The sequence below is a fragment of the Penaeus monodon genome, chromosome 4 (genome assembly GCF_015228065.2).
Source record: "Penaeus monodon isolate SGIC_2016 chromosome 4, NSTDA_Pmon_1, whole genome shotgun sequence".
In the NCBI taxonomy this organism is placed as follows: Eukaryota; Metazoa; Arthropoda; class Malacostraca; order Decapoda; family Penaeidae; genus Penaeus; species Penaeus monodon.
In genome coordinates this window covers 26767718-26785217 of record NC_051389.1, presented here as the reverse complement: position 1 = coordinate 26785217, position 17500 = coordinate 26767718, and the positions used below count along the sequence as shown (strand labels likewise).

General features: G+C 41.3%; 1 protein-coding gene across 4 annotated transcripts in view; it reads left to right on the top strand.

The window, feature by feature from the left end:
• The window catches only part of LOC119571124 (sialin-like), a 32254-nt gene extending 17807 nt beyond the window's left edge, over positions 1-14447 (top strand). For 2 of the 4 annotated variants that reach the window (XM_037918586.1, XM_037918581.1), the window contains 11 exons: positions 963-1063; positions 1760-1882; positions 6067-6144; positions 8370-8525; positions 8672-8759; positions 8871-8976; positions 9284-9395; positions 9638-9787; positions 10258-10390; positions 10642-10883; positions 11744-12244. In XM_037918586.1, coding sequence (XP_037774514.1) covers positions 963-1063; positions 1760-1882; positions 6067-6144; positions 8370-8525; positions 8672-8759; positions 8871-8976; positions 9284-9395; positions 9638-9787; positions 10258-10390; positions 10642-10883; positions 11744-11905 — 1451 coding nt within the window. In that variant the 3' untranslated portion in view covers positions 11906-12244. Of the gene's footprint in view, positions 1-962; positions 1064-1759; positions 1883-6066; positions 6145-8369; positions 8526-8671; positions 8760-8870; positions 8977-9283; positions 9396-9637; positions 9788-10257; positions 10391-10641; positions 10884-11743 lie in introns of all 4 variants that reach the window. The other 2 variants (XM_037918579.1, XM_037918592.1) reach the window with 2 other exon arrangements.
• Positions 14448-17500: the final 3053 nt, after the last annotated feature.

Genomic DNA, 17500 nt, shown 5'->3' with positions numbered 1-17500 from the left:
AGACTAGGGAGCGCAGGGCCGGGGAATATCGGTTGGACCCCCGTCAGCACAGACACACAGTCGCCGCTTTGGACGCAACCTTCCCCGGAACCCCGAGAGAGCGCGGGGAGATACAGAATCCCCGGGGTTGTTTTCCCTTACTTTACGGAGATCGCTCAAGTTGCGTCGCCACCACGTGGGAAGCGTTCATGACAGGATGTGGGGAAAATATACTACGCACAAACGTACACACAGACGCAATATCCAGCACTCACACAAGTACAGGCACATACACAGACACAGTCAGAATGACAGACTAAGATGCAAGATGCATATATAAATCCAAACAAACTCAAGTAATTGATTTATTTTGGAGCGTCTTAGCCTCCTTCAGTTATGTAAACAGAACTGTGTTAACAATTTTATCGAATTTTGTGTATAATGATTCATTCACAGGTATAAAAGAAATACACTGCAAAGATATCTGTACAGAAACACCTTGCCACACCGAGTGTAGTAAAGGAACCAAATCCATACAGTTCATACGTTAAGGACGGGTATGTTGCTTCGGTATGCAATGAAATGTTCTTTAACGCTGGGATCTCGTGGATAAATCTCTAATTTTCTAATTCGATTTAATATGAGTTTTATTTATGTTGATTATCAATTATAGGTCTGTTCTCCTTTGCCTTCAATTCACATAATGATTTTTCCTCCTTCCTTATCTCTCACACGTAATCATTCCCCTAATGAAAAGGCATTACTCCCTCAGCTCTCACTTCCTGTCTTCATCTTAATGAATACTCCTCCACCCCCACTTAATTCTCACTCTCTATCTTTAGCCTTATCAGAATAAATCTCCATCACTCCCTATCCTACCCAGTATGACCCCTCCCCTTCCTCCTTAATGCTCGCTCGTTATCTTCAGCTTGATCGGAATGCCTCAGCCCCCGCCGATTCTCACTCCTTATCTTCTTCCACAGAAATCATCCCGGCGCGATGGATAATGGCGATGCTCGGCTGCGTCGGCTTCATGATCGTCTACGGCCTGAAGGTTAACCTCAGCGTCGCCATCATCGCCATGGTAAGCAAGCTGGGCTTGAAATATATATATATATATATATATAATATATATATATATATATATATATATATATAGAGAGAGAGAGAGAGAGAGAGAGAGAGAGAGTAAGAATAAGAATAAGAGTAAGGGAAAGAGAAAGAGAGAGAGAAAGAAAGAGAGAAAGAAAGAGAAAGATAAAGAGAAAGAGAAAGGGAAAGAGAAAGGGAAAGAGTAAGAGTAAGAGTAAGAGTAAGAATAAGAGTGAGTGAATGAGTGAATGGAGTGAGTGAATGAGAGAGTGGGAGAGTGAGAGAGTGAGATAGTGAGAGGGTGAGAGAGTGAGAGAGTGAGAGAGTGAGAGAGTGAGAGAGTGAGAGAGAGAGAGAGAGAGAGAGAGAGAGAGAGAGAGAGAGAGAGAGAAGCGAGAACGAGAGAGAGAGTGAGAGTGAGAGTGAGAAAAGATAAGGACAAAGATGCAATATCTTCCCTACTCAGAATCGCTTGCAACAAAAAAAGAGGCGGACGCAAACAACAAGCAAGCCAAGATTAACAAACGCAACACTGATAAACTCAAAGCGCTACCCGCAAGACTCAACAGCGTTACATAACAACTGTGTTATACTGGCGAGTATCTCACATTATTTCATTACTCTCTTCTTGCACTAATTTGCACCACTCTCTGGATCATCTGTGTTGAGCTTCCTCCCTCCCTGGCAGGTGAATCACACGGCAGTGGCTGAGATGGGCGGCCACCACGCCGACGAGGCCGAGGAGCACCACGGGGCCGCCAACGGCACGGTCAACGAGTGCGGCGTCGAGGAGAAGAAGGAGGCGCTGGAGGTAGGGTCGCGCTTGTGCTCGAACGTGTTTACTTATGTGCACATGTACATGCGCTGATTTGCCAAGCATTACAACAACACGCACACGCAAATATATATATATATATATATATATATATATATATATATATATTTATACTTATATACATATGTAAATACATATGCCACTTATACATATACGTACATATACATACATATAATAATGCATATACACATGCGCATACACATGCATATGCACATGCACATGCACATGCACATGCACTGCACAACACACGCAACGTGCACATGCACATGCACATACACATATACATAAACACACACATATACAGGCATGCATCTATACTGACACTGAAACAGATACCATGCACTATCAAAGAAAAGAAAAAAAAATCAGCATTGTTTACTAATAAAATTTTCCTATAAGAATTAGGTTACGGAGGCCCGCGCAAGTCCTACAAACACTTCCCTCCAACGCTTACATATATTCTGTCGTGGATTTTTACGAAAGTCCGTGAAATGACAAACGCAAAATAGAAAAAGAAAACAGAGACATAGTGAGTAAGCGAATGTATAGATAGATAGGATAAAAGAGGAGAGTAAGGTCATAAAAATTACTAATGCTTTGATAAAAAAACAACAGTGATAATGAACTGGTAAGATAACAAATATACAACGATAATGATAAAGGGAACGTTATAATGATGATGGTGTGGTTAATAATGAAGATAATAAAAGTGAAATGTAAGAAATAGAAGTAAGAGAAAGGGCCGCGGCTCTCTCTGTACTTATCATAAAGAACAGTTGGCACCGTGCCCATAGCAGGTGCCAAGTACAAGCATGTCTGGAGGATGATGCCCGTGTGGGAGGGGCGGGGGAGAGGTGTCGGGGGGGAGGATGTTTATTGAGGGGCGTGTCCCCCATTTGGCTCTCATTTTCCCCTCACTGTCAAATTCATCAAATGAGTTTGGTTTGGAATTATACCCTAATATAAAGTGTAAAATCTAATAGCATGCCAATCTTGAAGTTTGACATTATCACTCGAATATTTTGCATTTGTATTCATATGGACATTTGGAAGTTATGGTGTAGCCTGTTTTTCATTTAATTGTAACAAAACGCATGTTACTGTGTGACAGGGAGGAAGTCGGTCATTATCATGGGAATTATGGTGGTGATGCGGGAGTAGCTGAAAGAGTAAACAGGTTAATGATGCTACAAATGGAGTAGGGGCTGATAATAATGACCTTGAAAACAGTTTGTTAGCAATGCACATGCTTACGTCATGTGCATTGCCTCTCGAGAAGTTCTGATTGCGACTTTTGTCATATAGATGATTATCACTGGCCCATGAAAAATGTTCGGTCTCTTGAGATACGCGATCAAAAAAAAAAAAAAAAAAAAGGTGAAAAGAAGAAAAATATAAAAGAAAATGGGTAAAATACTTCCGGGAACGCGGTGTTGCATCAGAGGTGAGTCGGCTGTCATGCTCTCGTATGGCAAGAGCGAGAGTGACGAAATGTTGGGCTTAATTATAGATATCGCCTAGCAACTCCACGCCCCCGGTGCCACCACCTTTCTCTGCCCTCTCACCCATCGACCTTCCCCCTTGCCCTGCTGCGCCTGCTTACCCACCGTCCTCTCCCTATGCCCCTTCCCCTCGTGTTTGTGCTGCCACCAAAGCACTTCGCGATGGCGCTCGTCGTTCGGGCCTGGATGGAATGTGGAACACACACACACACATATCTCTCTGTGTGTCACTCTGTTACTCTGTATTTTTTCGATCTGTCCGTTTGCCTGTCTGTCTGTCAGTCTCTTTCTCTCTGCATCTGTCTGTGTCTTTCTCTCTCTCTCTCTTTGTCTTTCTCCCTCTCTACCCTTCTCTTTCTCTATGTCTGTGTCTGTCTCTGTCTCTCTGTCTCTATCTCCATCTGCCTCTGTCTCCGTTTCTATCTCTGTCTCTCTCTCTCTGGCCCTGCCTCTGTCTTTCTTTCTCCCCCTCCCTCCCTCTCTTCTCTCCCCCTCCCTCCCTCCCTCTCTCTCTCTCTCTCTCTCTCTCCCTCTCTCCCTCCCTCCCTCTCCCTCTTGCTCTGTCTGCCTCTCCCTCTCTCTCCTCTCTCTGTCGGCAAGAAGAGCCGGCTAAATTTGCTGTTCTTGCAATCTAAGGGTAAGTCGATGCTTGACTAGCATCCCTTAGGGTCAGTTCATTTGCAGTCTGGATACGTTGCAGCTGTTTACTTCACACTGTTTATGTTTTGCTATGAGTTCTTAAATAAAAATACGCTTTTGGATGCTATTTATACAGTTTATCATCTGCGTGCACACTTGAATCTCCTTTCGCAAGTCGCTATATTCTCTCCCTTCATTTTTTTTTTCTTTTTTCATCATCTAGTCCAAACTCCACCATTAAAACAACTACTGAATTCCTCTCTCGAAACCCTTTGCACAAGCGCTTCCCAGCCTTGCACTTCCCATCTCGGGGAGGAGGGTTTAGAGCCCGGGGGTGGGGAGGGTCGTAGGGCGCAGGCTGGAGGGCGGATAGGGGGGCCAAGGGAGGAGGAGGAAGGGATTAAGGCTCCCCTAGGAGGGCGAAGGTCTGGAGGGCAGCCAGAGGGCGCCGCAGCTGTCATCCGTCACCCGCTCGTCCACTGCATCACCTTGGTGGTGGCGCTGCGAGGTGCTGGCATCTGGCGCCGTCCTGCGTAATCGCCGCTTACCATGGGCATCGACGGGAGAAGAGAGAATAGAGAGAAGAGAGATGGGATAAGAGGGAGGAGGGAAGAGAGAGAAGAGAGAATAGAGAAGAGAGAAGAGAGAAGAGGGAAGAGGGAAGAGGGAAAATAGAAGAGATAAGAAATAAGAGAGAAGAGAGAAGAGAAAAGAGAAAGAGAGAAGAGAGGAGAGAAAAGAGAAAGAGAAAAGAGAAAAGAGAGAGAGAAAGAGAAGAGGGAAATAGAAAGAGAAAAAGAAGGAAAAAAGAGAAAAGAAGAAATAGAGAGAGAGAGAAATAGGAGAGAGAGAAAGAAATAGAGAGAGGAAATAGGAGAGAAGAGATAGAGAAAAAGAAAAGAGAGAGAAAAGAGAGAGAGAAATGAGAAAGAAAAGAAAGGAAATAGAGAGAAGAGAGAATAGAGAGAGAGAGAAATAGAAGAGAGAGGAAAATAGAGAGAGAAAGAAATAGAGAGAGAGAGAAAGAGAGAGAGAGAGAAATAGAGAGAGAGAGAAATAGAGAGAGAGAGAAATAGAGAGAGAGAAGAAAAAGAGAGAGAGAGAAATAGAGATAGAATGAAATAGAAAAAAGAGAAAGAGAGAAAGAATATATATATATAGAGAGAGAAAGAAAGAGAGAGAGAAAGAAAGAGAGTGAAAAGACACACACACACAACACACACACACACACACACACACACACACACACACACACACACACACACACACACACACACACACACACACACACAAACACACACGCACAGACACATATGTACATAAGCATAGTAGCATAAGTACTATTAATTGGCGCCTGGGTCCTAGGTTGGATATCGTCCTGACGTCTGTCCTTTTCCCACTATCGTCTTCACATATTTAATTTATATGTATGTATGTATGTGTGTGTGCATGTTTAATTATAAGCATGCCAATAACAGTCAACCATTTTAAGAGAAAGAGCTGGAGTACTGTTGGTTCTGCGGCCACTTTAGTCCTTAATGCGATGCCCACATGACGGTACTTCCTGATCATGAGTCAGTTGCACATGATCGCCAACATGCCTGAGAGGCCACATATGTATCCGTCACACGAGCGCGCACAGAAGCACTGCACACTATGCCCGCACCTGGCAGGCACACACACCACACACACACACACACACACACACACACACACACACACACACACACACACACACACACAACACACAAACACACACAACACTCCACACACACACACACAACACGCACCACACACACACACACAACACACACACACACACACAACACACACGTACACACACACACACACACACACACACACACACACACACACACACACACACACATACACGTCCACACACACACACACACACATACACGTCCACACACACACACACACACACACACCAATCAAACAAACAAGTTATTCAATTAAAGAAAAAAAATCAGTTAATAACGTTTGTTCCCTTCCCTACAGGACGGGCCCTTCGCATGGGACGACAACATTCAAGGACTGATTCTTGCGGCTTACTTCTACGGCTACATCTTCACCCAGGTAATGGGGAGGGGGAGGCAGGGGGAGAGGGGAGGGGGAGGAAGAGAGGGGGAAGGCGAGGGAGAAGGAAGAGAGGGGGAAGGCGAGGAAGAGAGGGGGAAGGCGAGGAAGAGAGGGAAGGAGGAGGAGGAAGAGGAGGAGGAGGAGGAGGATTGTGGGGAATGGAGGAGGGGAAAGAGGACAGGGAAGGGAAAGGTGAGAGAGGGGAGAGAAGGAAGAGAGGGGAAAGGAAGGGGAAGGGAGGAGGGATGGAAGACAGAAAGGAAGAGGAGGATAGGAGGAGGGAAGAGAAAGGAGAATGGGGAGGGGATGAAGGAAAGGAGGAAAGGGGAAGGGGAAGGGAGGGGGAAGGGACAGAAACAAAGGGGAAAGGACAAAGGGAACGAGAAGGAAAGAGGAAGGGAGAGGAGGACATAGGAAGACTAGAAAGAGAGAAGGAAGAAGGGGAAGGGGGAGAAAGGGGAGAGTTGAAGGGAGACGGAGGACCAAGAAAGAAGGAGAAAAAGGGACGCGGAAGAGAGGAGGGAAGGGAAAGGGGAAAGGGAATAGAGGTAGAAGGAATAGGGGTAGGAGGAAGTGGGAGAAATGAGAGGAGGCGAGGAGAGGGCGAAAGCTAACAATATCTTTATGGTGACGAAAGTCACAATGATGGTGATAATGATAAAGATCATTATGATTAGGGCTAGAAATTGGTATTCGGATAAGGAGAATATGTTAATGATAACGCTGATCATTACAAGGGTACTGCTAATCATCATCATCAACACTAGTGCTACTGTCAATGATGATGATGGTAACGTGATACAACGATAATGGTAATAGTCATTTCCGATAATATGGTGATATTAATAACGATAATGAAATCCCCCTGAGACGGCCCTGCCCGTCCGTGTGCCAGGCATGCCCAGAATGCAGTCCCGCTCGCCTGGCGTTGTGGCGATAAGATACTGAATCCGATAAGACGAGGCTGCGTTAGGATTTTGCCAGATTTTTGTAATTGCAGAATGAACGCGATAAGTGTTATTTTGACACTGGCAGTAACAGTGACAATGATTTTTTTCCGGGAATGCTGAGTATAGGTGGTTGCCGTCGTTATACGCTTTGCAAATTAATTGTTACTCGTATTGCCAGTATTAATCTTTATATATATCTTTCTATATCTTTCGAACACAGGTTACTGTATAATATGGCTATTATTTATAATTTACTATGTGCCCTTGGAGACGCGAAAAGGAATGCAGAAAAAGCTAAGAAAACGAGAGAAAAGTCACTGTTTGTGTGTGAAAACTTCAGGTGTCGAGGTTAGCCGCTGCCAAGTTCCGTGACACATGGAGCCAGTGTCATAAGTCTTGCCCTTGACAGATTCCTCAGAGGAAAATCTATTCCGTTGTCTCGAATATATGGCTGTGACACTGAAAGCTGTCGTGTTTTGCTTTCCTAATTGTGCTTCGATGTCACGTTTAGTTTTCTTATTTTTTCTCTTCTCTGGGTAATTTGCAGGTTTGCGACTAAAAGATCTCAAATGTGATAACAGGAGGAGGCGTACGAGGCAGAGGAAGAGAAAGAGAAGGAGAAGGAGAAGGAAAAGGAGACGGGGAATGAGGAAAAGGTGAGGTGGGAAAAAGAGAAGTAGAAGAAGGAGAAAGAAAAGAAGGAAGAGAAGGAGAAAGATAAAAAGGAGAAAGAAGAAAGAAGGAGAAGGAGCAGGAGAAGGAAATGGAAAAGAAAAAGGAGAAGGGGCAGAATGAAAATGAAAATCAAAAGAGGGAGGGGAAGGAGAAGGAGGAGGAGAAGAAAAAGAAGAAGGATAAGGATAAGGAAGATAAAGAAGAGCTGGGAATGAGAATTAGAATGAGAATGAGCATGAGAATGAGGAGAAGGGGAAGGGGAAAGGGAAAGGGAAAGGGAAGGGGAAGGGGAAAGGGGAGGAGAGGGGGAAGGGGAAGGGGAAGGGGAAAGGGAAGGGGAAGGGAAAAGGAAAAGGGAAAGGGAAGGGGAAAGGGGAGGAGAGAGGGAAGGGGAAGGGGAGGGGAAGGGGAAGGAGAAAGTGAAGGAGGAGAAGGATAAAGTAGAGGGAAAGGGAGAGGGACAGAAAGTTTCAGATAAGATATGAAAAAAATGAAAGATGACGGTTTAAAAAAAGAATTGTGTAAGGTATCACCATAATGGACATTCATGTTACATTTAAAAAAAGTTTGGGGTAAAGTATTTTTTTTTCCCTACAGGTTCCTGGCGGTTGGGTAGCCGAGAAATTCAGCGCAAAGCACGTGTTCGGTGTCGGGGCTCTTTTGAATGCCCTGTGTGCCCTGCTGTGCCCCATCGCCTCCAAAGCCTCATACATTGTCCTGGTCGCCCTTAGGATAGTCATGGGTATTGCTGGCGTGAGTAACTGCTTGTTGTTTGCTACGAGTACTCGTTGGGTATGGACAGAGCTTGAAGTTCTGAGGATTCCATTTTGTTTTTCATATTCCTCTGACTTTATCTCTTCATTGTCAGTCTGACCGATTTTTAATTTAATTCTTTCCAGGGTGTAACGCTTCCGGGCATGCACGTTCTAATCGCCAGCTGGGCACCGCCTCAGGAAAGGAGTAAAATCGCGTCTACTATTTATGCCGGTGAGATTCACGTACACAAGCATGATCGTATACAACTGTTTAACTAAAGATCACTTGGAATTCAAAATGCTTTCATATCCCTTTTATATATCAGAATCTTTTTTATTCCAGGCATGACTTTGGGCACACTGGTTTGCATGCCCTTCTCCGGTCTGCTTGCCTCAGAACTCGGGTGGGAATCCGTCTTCTACATTCAAGGTGGACTATCTCTCCTGTGGTAAGCATTTAGGTGGTGCGCCTAATACTGTGCGTGTAGTGTTGTGAAGAGTGTCTTGTTGGTTATTAGTCAGCATGTTTCGACTGTATTTGACGAAGATGGTCGAAACTGATCAAATACACCTCTTGCACTGTGAATATATTCTTATGCTGTTTTCTAAATTTGTCGCAATGTACACCAGTTAGGATAGTTCGCTGTTCTGGTTCTGGTGAACTGCAGGTAGAAAGAGCGATATTAGGCAGATGAAGCAAATAGGTTGTGATTTTGGCTGGAACGTTCTGTAGCTGCGATTTCGTTCTTTCTTCAGGTACATCCTGTGGCTGTTTTTCGTTTATGATTCTCCGGCCAAACACCCAAGGATCTCACGGGCCGAAAGACGCTTCATTGAGGAATCCATCGGCACTTCTTCCAAGTCTGAGGTATGTAGTTTTCCCGCTGGTTGTGTTCTGCTTTCACAGTGGATAGTCTTGTCTGATAGCAGGGATACTGTTCAAGCTAATGTGTCCAGAATTATAAAGGGATATGCAGTTTATGCATATTTTTCATCCACACACACATGCGGAAATATAGGCACACAGATAAACACACACACACACACGCGCGCGCGCGCGCGTCATGTACAAATGCACAAGCAAAGAAATACAAAACTCCTATATTGCAGAAACCCCCAATCCCGTGGAAGAGCGTGTGGACCTCCATGCCCGTGTGGGCCATCATCGTTGCCCATACCTGCAGCAACTGGGGCTGGTACATGCTTCTCGTCAAGCTGCCCACCTACATGCGCTACATTCTCAAATTCGATATCAAGGCTGTAAGTTAAAAGCAAGTCCCTGATGGTTTGATTAATGATGGTGGATAATATAACGCTTAGCCAGACTGACGGAATGTTAGGAAAACACAAAATACACCTCTTAAATCAAAGGTGAAGCAATTTTCTCCAATTCCCCTGTTATCTCATTTTCAGTAGACCTATTATAAGGATTTTTCTACCATTGATAATAGTCTTTAATTGAGTTTTTACGCTTTCTTTCCTTTGGTACTTGGAATCCAACAGGAACGATGTTTACAGGGACGAACTTTATGATGTATAATATAAATTTTGATTATATCAACACGTTTTGATGTAACTGATTCTAACAGTAGGTGTTAATCAAGCCTACGATGCAGTTTATTATTTTTTTCTAATTACTGATAAGACTTTCGAGAGCACGCAGGTCCATTAACTGCGTCGTTATGACTGAAGAATTTGTTCACAGAATGACTTCCCTTTATTTTCAACAGAACGCAGGTCTATCAGCTGTGCCGTTCTTGTGCATGTGGATCTTCACTATGCTCAACGCTAACATCCTGGACTTACTCCGATCCAAAAACCTCATCACTACAACGTTTGCTCGAAAGTTCTCGACTTTCGTTGGTAAGTGATACTAATATAACACAAAAGTGTTATTGATTACGGCATGTTTATGGCATTAAAATAGAAAAACCGAATTTTCATAACGTCGGACGATATTCACACACGGTATGAAATGATTTAGTATTTCCAAGGAATATCGTCCGGTTGTCAGCAGACCTTAGGTGACATTAGCGTAATCAGAGAACACCAGAGTGTCACCACACGCATCCTCATAAGACTATCTTCACCAAAAGACTTCTCTCGCCCTGCAGCTTCCGTCCTGCCTGCTGTCTGCCTGGTTTCCGTGACCTACGTGGGCTGCAACACAGACCTGGCGGTGGCCCTGCTCACCCTGGGCACCATGTTCATCGGCGGGATGTATTCCGGCTTCCTCTCCAACCACATTGACATCGCGCCGCCCTTCGCCGGCACGCTCATGGGCATCTCGAACACCTTTGCCACCATCCCTGGCATCGTCGTCCCTTCCTTTGTGGGATACATGACCCATGGCAACGTAAGTTTGTTTTACATTTGTTGCGTCATTCATTTGCGTTCAATTGGTGAACTGATATGAAAGTATATTCAAAAGATAAGAATACGTTGTATTTACTGTAGTATATCCATGTTTTGGTTATGAAAGAAAACGGAGATTTACTAGAGAAACTAGCATGGTAGGGGTAACTTAGCTGTTTTAACCACCCATCCATATATATAATTATATATATATATATATATATATATATATATATATATATATATATATATATATATATATATATATGTTATATATATTATATATATATATGTATATATATATATATATATATATATATATATATATATATATATATATATATATGTGTAGGCATCCATCCATCCATACGTGAATACGTATACATACACTTTCGCCCACCTCTCTGCACGAATACAGCCCATACTCACACATCCACACACACACACGCACGCACGCACGCATACACGCACACACGCACACACACGCACACACGCACACACACACACACACACATCACACACACACACACACACACATTCACACCACACACACACACACACACACACATTCACACACATACACACACACATCACACACACACACACACACACACACACACACACACACACACACACACACACACACACACATACACACACACACACACACACACAACCACACAACACACACACACACACACACACACACACACACACACACACACACACACACATTCACACTCACACACACGTACACATTTAAACAGAAAGGCGCACGTTATCCGTCCAGTGCCTCCCCCTGGCGCGTGCGCCTGGGGGGACCCGAGTCGTTCCCTCTGACCGAACCGGCCTCTCTTGCAGCAAACCGTGGAGGCCTGGCGGGTCATCTTCTTCATTACGCTGGGCATCTTCGGGCTGGAGGCCGTGTTCTTCTCGATCTTCGGGTCGGGCGAGGAGCAGCCGTGGGTGAGGCCCAAACCGAAGCCGGGCGACCCCGAGCAGATGAGGCTCAACGAGGCCTAAGGAGGCGCAGTCACGAAGGCTAAACCTCACGGGATCTAAGAACGCACCACTAAAGAAATGAATGAGGTGAAAGAGGCGAGGACGAGAGAGAACGAGAGATAAGAAGGGAAGGACGAAGGCCTAATCTCAGGGTTATGATTAGGCATTTTTCGTCCTGATTTGGGTCCTCTCGCAGAATAAACAACACAAATAGATGTATATTCGAGAAATCATGCGCCTAGAAATTACTAAAGTTACAGATGTACTGAGGTGCATGGCAAATGGGGCAACCAGAAGGAACTGGTCCATGGCAATTACTGATACGAGGATGTAGTCATGATGCTCTTGTGTGGTTCCAGTATAAGCCTGTAACTTTTTTTTTTCAAATTTAGAAGATAAGTGTATATATTATATACATAACTGAGTGAAATGTTTGAAGGAGAAAAAAGACAGTGAAAGAATTCTTTACTAAAATGGAACGACTATTCTAAAAGCAAATTAATTTACATGACTTGCACATTCGTTTACCAATAAGGTTTAAGTAATATATATGATTAATAATGATGAGAAAGTAACCATCCTGTATAAAAATGACCCGACAGGATTTGTTTAAACGTCTATTATAAGTAAATTCAAAGAATGAAGTAGAAGAAAGCTACTTTACAGTTAATGGCTATATACTCCAGTTATTTTCTTTGTTAGCTTTCTGAAGGGTATGCTAGTAAATTTAGCTGTAAAATTAATATATTTTCAACTGCCTTCCTATTCAATATAAGTATATCCAATATAAAGAGTAGTCATATTGTGAATAAGCAATGAATGGAATTCAGTTCATCTGGGATTTCGTAGTAATTGTTCGTCTGGAGATTGTTCTACGTTCTGTGAATGCAAATGAATGCTATGTGTTCAGATGTGTTTTAGGAATATACACATTTTTATCTATTAGTTTAGGAATAACGACCATCAATGGAAATGGTGATGTTGTCGCTTTACACAATTATACATTCATACGTCGATCTGCATAAATAGCTGTGTATTTATAGTATATCATCATGTTAACACGTCGCATAGCAAGTAGTTGTGTATTCATACTGTACAATGTAAACCTGTCATATGTATTATATTTACATGTTACAAAAAGGGAATACTGAAAAGAGTTATTTTTCCACGGATATTTATTTTAAATCTATATCTACTGAAGAGATTCCTCTGTAGCAAGATAATTATTTTATATCACTTTGTACAAGTGAGGTTCGGAAAAAATACCATACAGCAGACCGCCATAATTATGTAATGTGAATAGAAGAACTAAATAGTATAATGCATGTTGTACGCACTGCAAAGTTCCTTGGCTTTTTTCTGTTATTAAGAAATGCCAAACAAATTCAGACGGCATCGCAAAAACTATTGGGGTGAGTTCATTTATGATAAAACAGGCCTTCGTCAGTATACTACAGTGTACGTACGCAGCCAAAGTCTTGGTTCTGGCCGTCCTCAGAAAAGCTTCAGACCAGGGGTTCCCAAATTGATGTGCACATATCCTTGGGAGTAAGGGAAGGCATTTTCCCCGGGATATTCGTCTTTCTTGTCAAATATGTTTATTTTTCTGTTACATCTGTTTAAAGGATCAATCTCTTTTATTTCAGGATCTTGCTCGCTTTGCAAGATTCAATAACATTTTATGCAGGGGTATGCAGCTGACTTTAATTTGGGAACCACTGCTTAAGATCAACCACAATAACATTTCCTCCCCCAAAAATAAAGATAAAAAAAGAAAATTGCATTAATCATAAATGTATTTTTTACTAATGTGTTCCAAAACCCTTGAGTAGTATTTTCCCCATAAACCTGTTTCTTGATTAGTCTTTTGTTGTTTTTGTGAAATAATAAAGGAATTATTTTGAATAATCACTCTTACATTTGTTTACCACAGCGTGACTGCGTACAGGCGAAGGAGCGTAAGAAACAAGTAGAAATCCAAAATAAAGGTTTTCTTAAGTGCGCAAATCGAGTATTCATTTTGCGTCTTTCTTGTCTTTCTTCAAACCGTATTCTTATTTAATCGCTTTTCACTTCGAAGAATGACTAAACAAAGGACTCGAAAGGCTGATATATTTAAAAATCAGTGTACTACAACATACCAAGTCACTGCATTTGTGAAAAAAAAGTGAAAAGGCATGATTTTTTTTTTTTTCGAAAGCAAGTGTCCAAAAATCGTTGTGATATTAGGTTTCAAATCAAAGCAGTTTGCAACCAATATGTAATATCTTTTGCGACTAATCAAAATTAAATAATGCAAAAATTATTCATCCTGTATTTGTGGTTCTATGTCGCAAATTACCTAAGCACTGTGATTAATGTGATTTTTATAGATGCTATGTATCAGCAACAGAAACTGTATATGCCGTAAGCTCTTTATATGTCTTTGTTATTTCCTTTTATTGCTTGTTATTTTCGTTTATATTCGTAAGTATGGATTCGTTCGGGCAGAATACAGAATGGATCTGTATTATTTTTGACCGTGTAATTAAACGTAATTTAAAAGTCTGAGGAGAAAGAAGCACACCGATTTCTTTTAATATTTTTTCTCACCTCTTCTCTTAGCTTTGTAGTAAAGGTGGAAAGACGTGGTGAAAGAGAGAGAGAGAGAGAAGAGAGAGAGAGAGAGAGAGAGAGAGAGAGAGAGAGAGAGAGAAAGAGAGAGAGAAAGAGGAGGAGAGAGAAGAGAGAGAAGAGAGAGAGAGAGAGAGAGAGAGAAGAGAGAGAAGAGAGAGAGAAGAGAGAGAGAGAGAGAGAGAGAGAGAGAGAGAGAGAGAGAGAGAGAGAGAGAGAGAGAGAGAGAGAGAGAAAGGGGGGTAGGGGCTAAAATCCAAAGGAAATAATTTGAATAAAGAATTTCTCATGTTTCTAATGCTAAAAGTAGGCGTAAGATTTGTCTTTATCAGAAGCACATTGCTGTACTGATACTAAACTGTGCTTTTGTAACAGGTATATTAATAACCATACACCCTCATACTCGTGTAGATACTGAATCGTGTTTTTGCACCAAGCGTATGGATAAGCATGCACTAACGAAACTCACACACACACAGACACACACACACACACACACACACACACACACACACATACACACACATACACACACACACACACGCACACACACACACACACACATACATACATACATTCACATACACATAGAAACAAAACACCATAGCTATAGTGTATGTACATATTTATAATTCAAATTAGATAATATTCTTCATGTATTTTCCTATCATCAAAAGAATAAAAGACATCATTCCTTTAAAAATGTATAACAAATGTGTAAAAATAAACGCTGGTACCGTCATGTGTTTATCATGTGGTGTCCCTTAACACGAATCGTTTAATTCTTGAGTCACAGACAGAGAAGGGTAGTAATGTATTATAAAAAACAAATACGTATCTATAGACTTGTCTTTATCTATATATCTGATGTATTTTCATACAGAAAGATACATAATTTAAGTACTTCGTGAAATCAAAAAAAGCAAGTAAAATGTATTAAAAAGAAAAACAAATAAGATATATTAAAAATATAAAGCATTTGTGCAGATATGGCAGATCAATATATATCAAATTATGTAGAAGATCTTGTCTGCAGACCACATGGAAATTGGGTGTAGCTTTCGGATAGCTGTTTCTGAAGTTACTGCATGCTTTTAAAACGAAGTACCAATAATTGTTGCTATAATGAAAGTTAGGAAGAAATGTATCTTATTCTGAGTTTAAACTTGCTTCATAACAATCATATTATAGTCTAAGCACGAAATATGAATTTTGTGCTGAGTTGAACCATGGAAATGCAAGTGTGAAATGCATCTTTATTATTTATAATATGAATTAGTATGAAGTTTTCTATCTGCGGAATAATAGCTTCTTTTTATTTATTAGAAATCTACTTCATTCTTCATTTTAATAAATTTTGGTTACATTCGTAGTACACCAAGTAAAACGTGAGAGACATGTTCTCAATAACTACTGATTTATTTATCTCACGTTTACTCACATCAAATCAGCTTGTAGCATTCGTCAACAAAAGCCTAGAAACATAAGGAACGCATTTTGCTTTATTTCCATTGCAGAGCATGTAAGCTGATTGGAAAAAGAAGCCTCTGATTAAACATAGATATAATTATATAAGGTAGGTATGATTATATTTTGGCAAATGCGATCACATCCTCAATACTAAGAGGTTTTACGTCCTTTTTATGTGCTATGCACTGAATCAGGAACATGTACAGCTGCAAAGATGAGTTCGCGACCCTCCAGCTAGGGGTGACAATGGCGGCCCACTTGTTAGATTCGGCGCACTGGATTATTAATTAAAGTGGCGCATGAAAGGCAGTTGGCATACTCATTTATTTTTGGCAATTTTATTATTTTGCTCAAATCCCTTTTCAGCTAATGCTGTCTTCTTCAACATTAATAATCTGTTTCATCAGATATTGTTTTATGTTCACTACTAGCTGAAGGTCGCCGGTGTTGTGCAGGCAGAAATATGCTTTCCAGAACATGGAAAGTTGCACAAATAATGAAACACCGACTACAAACAGTATATCATTTTGTCAAGAAGTATATTGCTGGAACTGTATCCTTGTGCAAAAACTATATTCTCTTTTTATTTCATTTACAAACCCAACAAAATTTCAACACTGAAGTTTTGCTCCACCCGCTCAATTTTTTGCCCTGGGCTAGTGTAACCTCAACTAAAGTTTAATTTATAGACTATTTCTTTGTAAAGGTTTACTTGATAAGAAGGCAGGTTTTGCCACACCCCTGACGCTGATATGACCCTGCTTCCGCCATGGGTAGGTTATCCTGTAGTCTAAGTTTCAGCTCTCTAGGTTCAATGAATGAATGAGGTACTGAAACACACAGACAGCAAGTTTTATTAATAAGATTTCATCATCGAAAAATGCTAATTACGCCTTTTCATATATTGCTCCAAGAATTAGACGTCAGGGCAAGGGGGGGGGGTTATAGCGCATCTGCTAACAAACGAAATATTTGATAAAAAGCTGATCTGTCGCTGCTTTTTGAACGTTATTCCACAGACTTTTTTTTTCTTACGGATATTCTGCTTTTCTTTTGGAAATGTTCTCCCATATTCCCGTTTCATGCAAGTACTCTGAACAAACCGTCGGAAATATAAGATCAAGCTTTTCAGACATTCTGAGACATTGTCATTTTCTCGTTTGTTTTGCGATGAAATTATAACGTATTTCGTTGAGGCCAATGATTTACAAGATAGCATGTTTTCCGAAATATCGCTGACAGAACGTCCCAAACTCATTTTGGCAGCTGTAGCATTTATCTAAATATTACTGATAACCTTTTTTGATATACGCAAAATACCTACTCCAGTGAAAGATCTAAGTCAGCATGAACAAATGCATATACTGAAAATATATAATCATTTTCATTTCAGTCTGAGTTAAAATGGGAATATATTTACGTTTGCGTGTCATAATCTCCACGGAAATGTAAATAATGCAAGGCAATTGCACATCCTGCCTCGTGAATTTTAGTCATCTTTTTTTTACTCTCATTCTTTGTCCAAGGCTGATT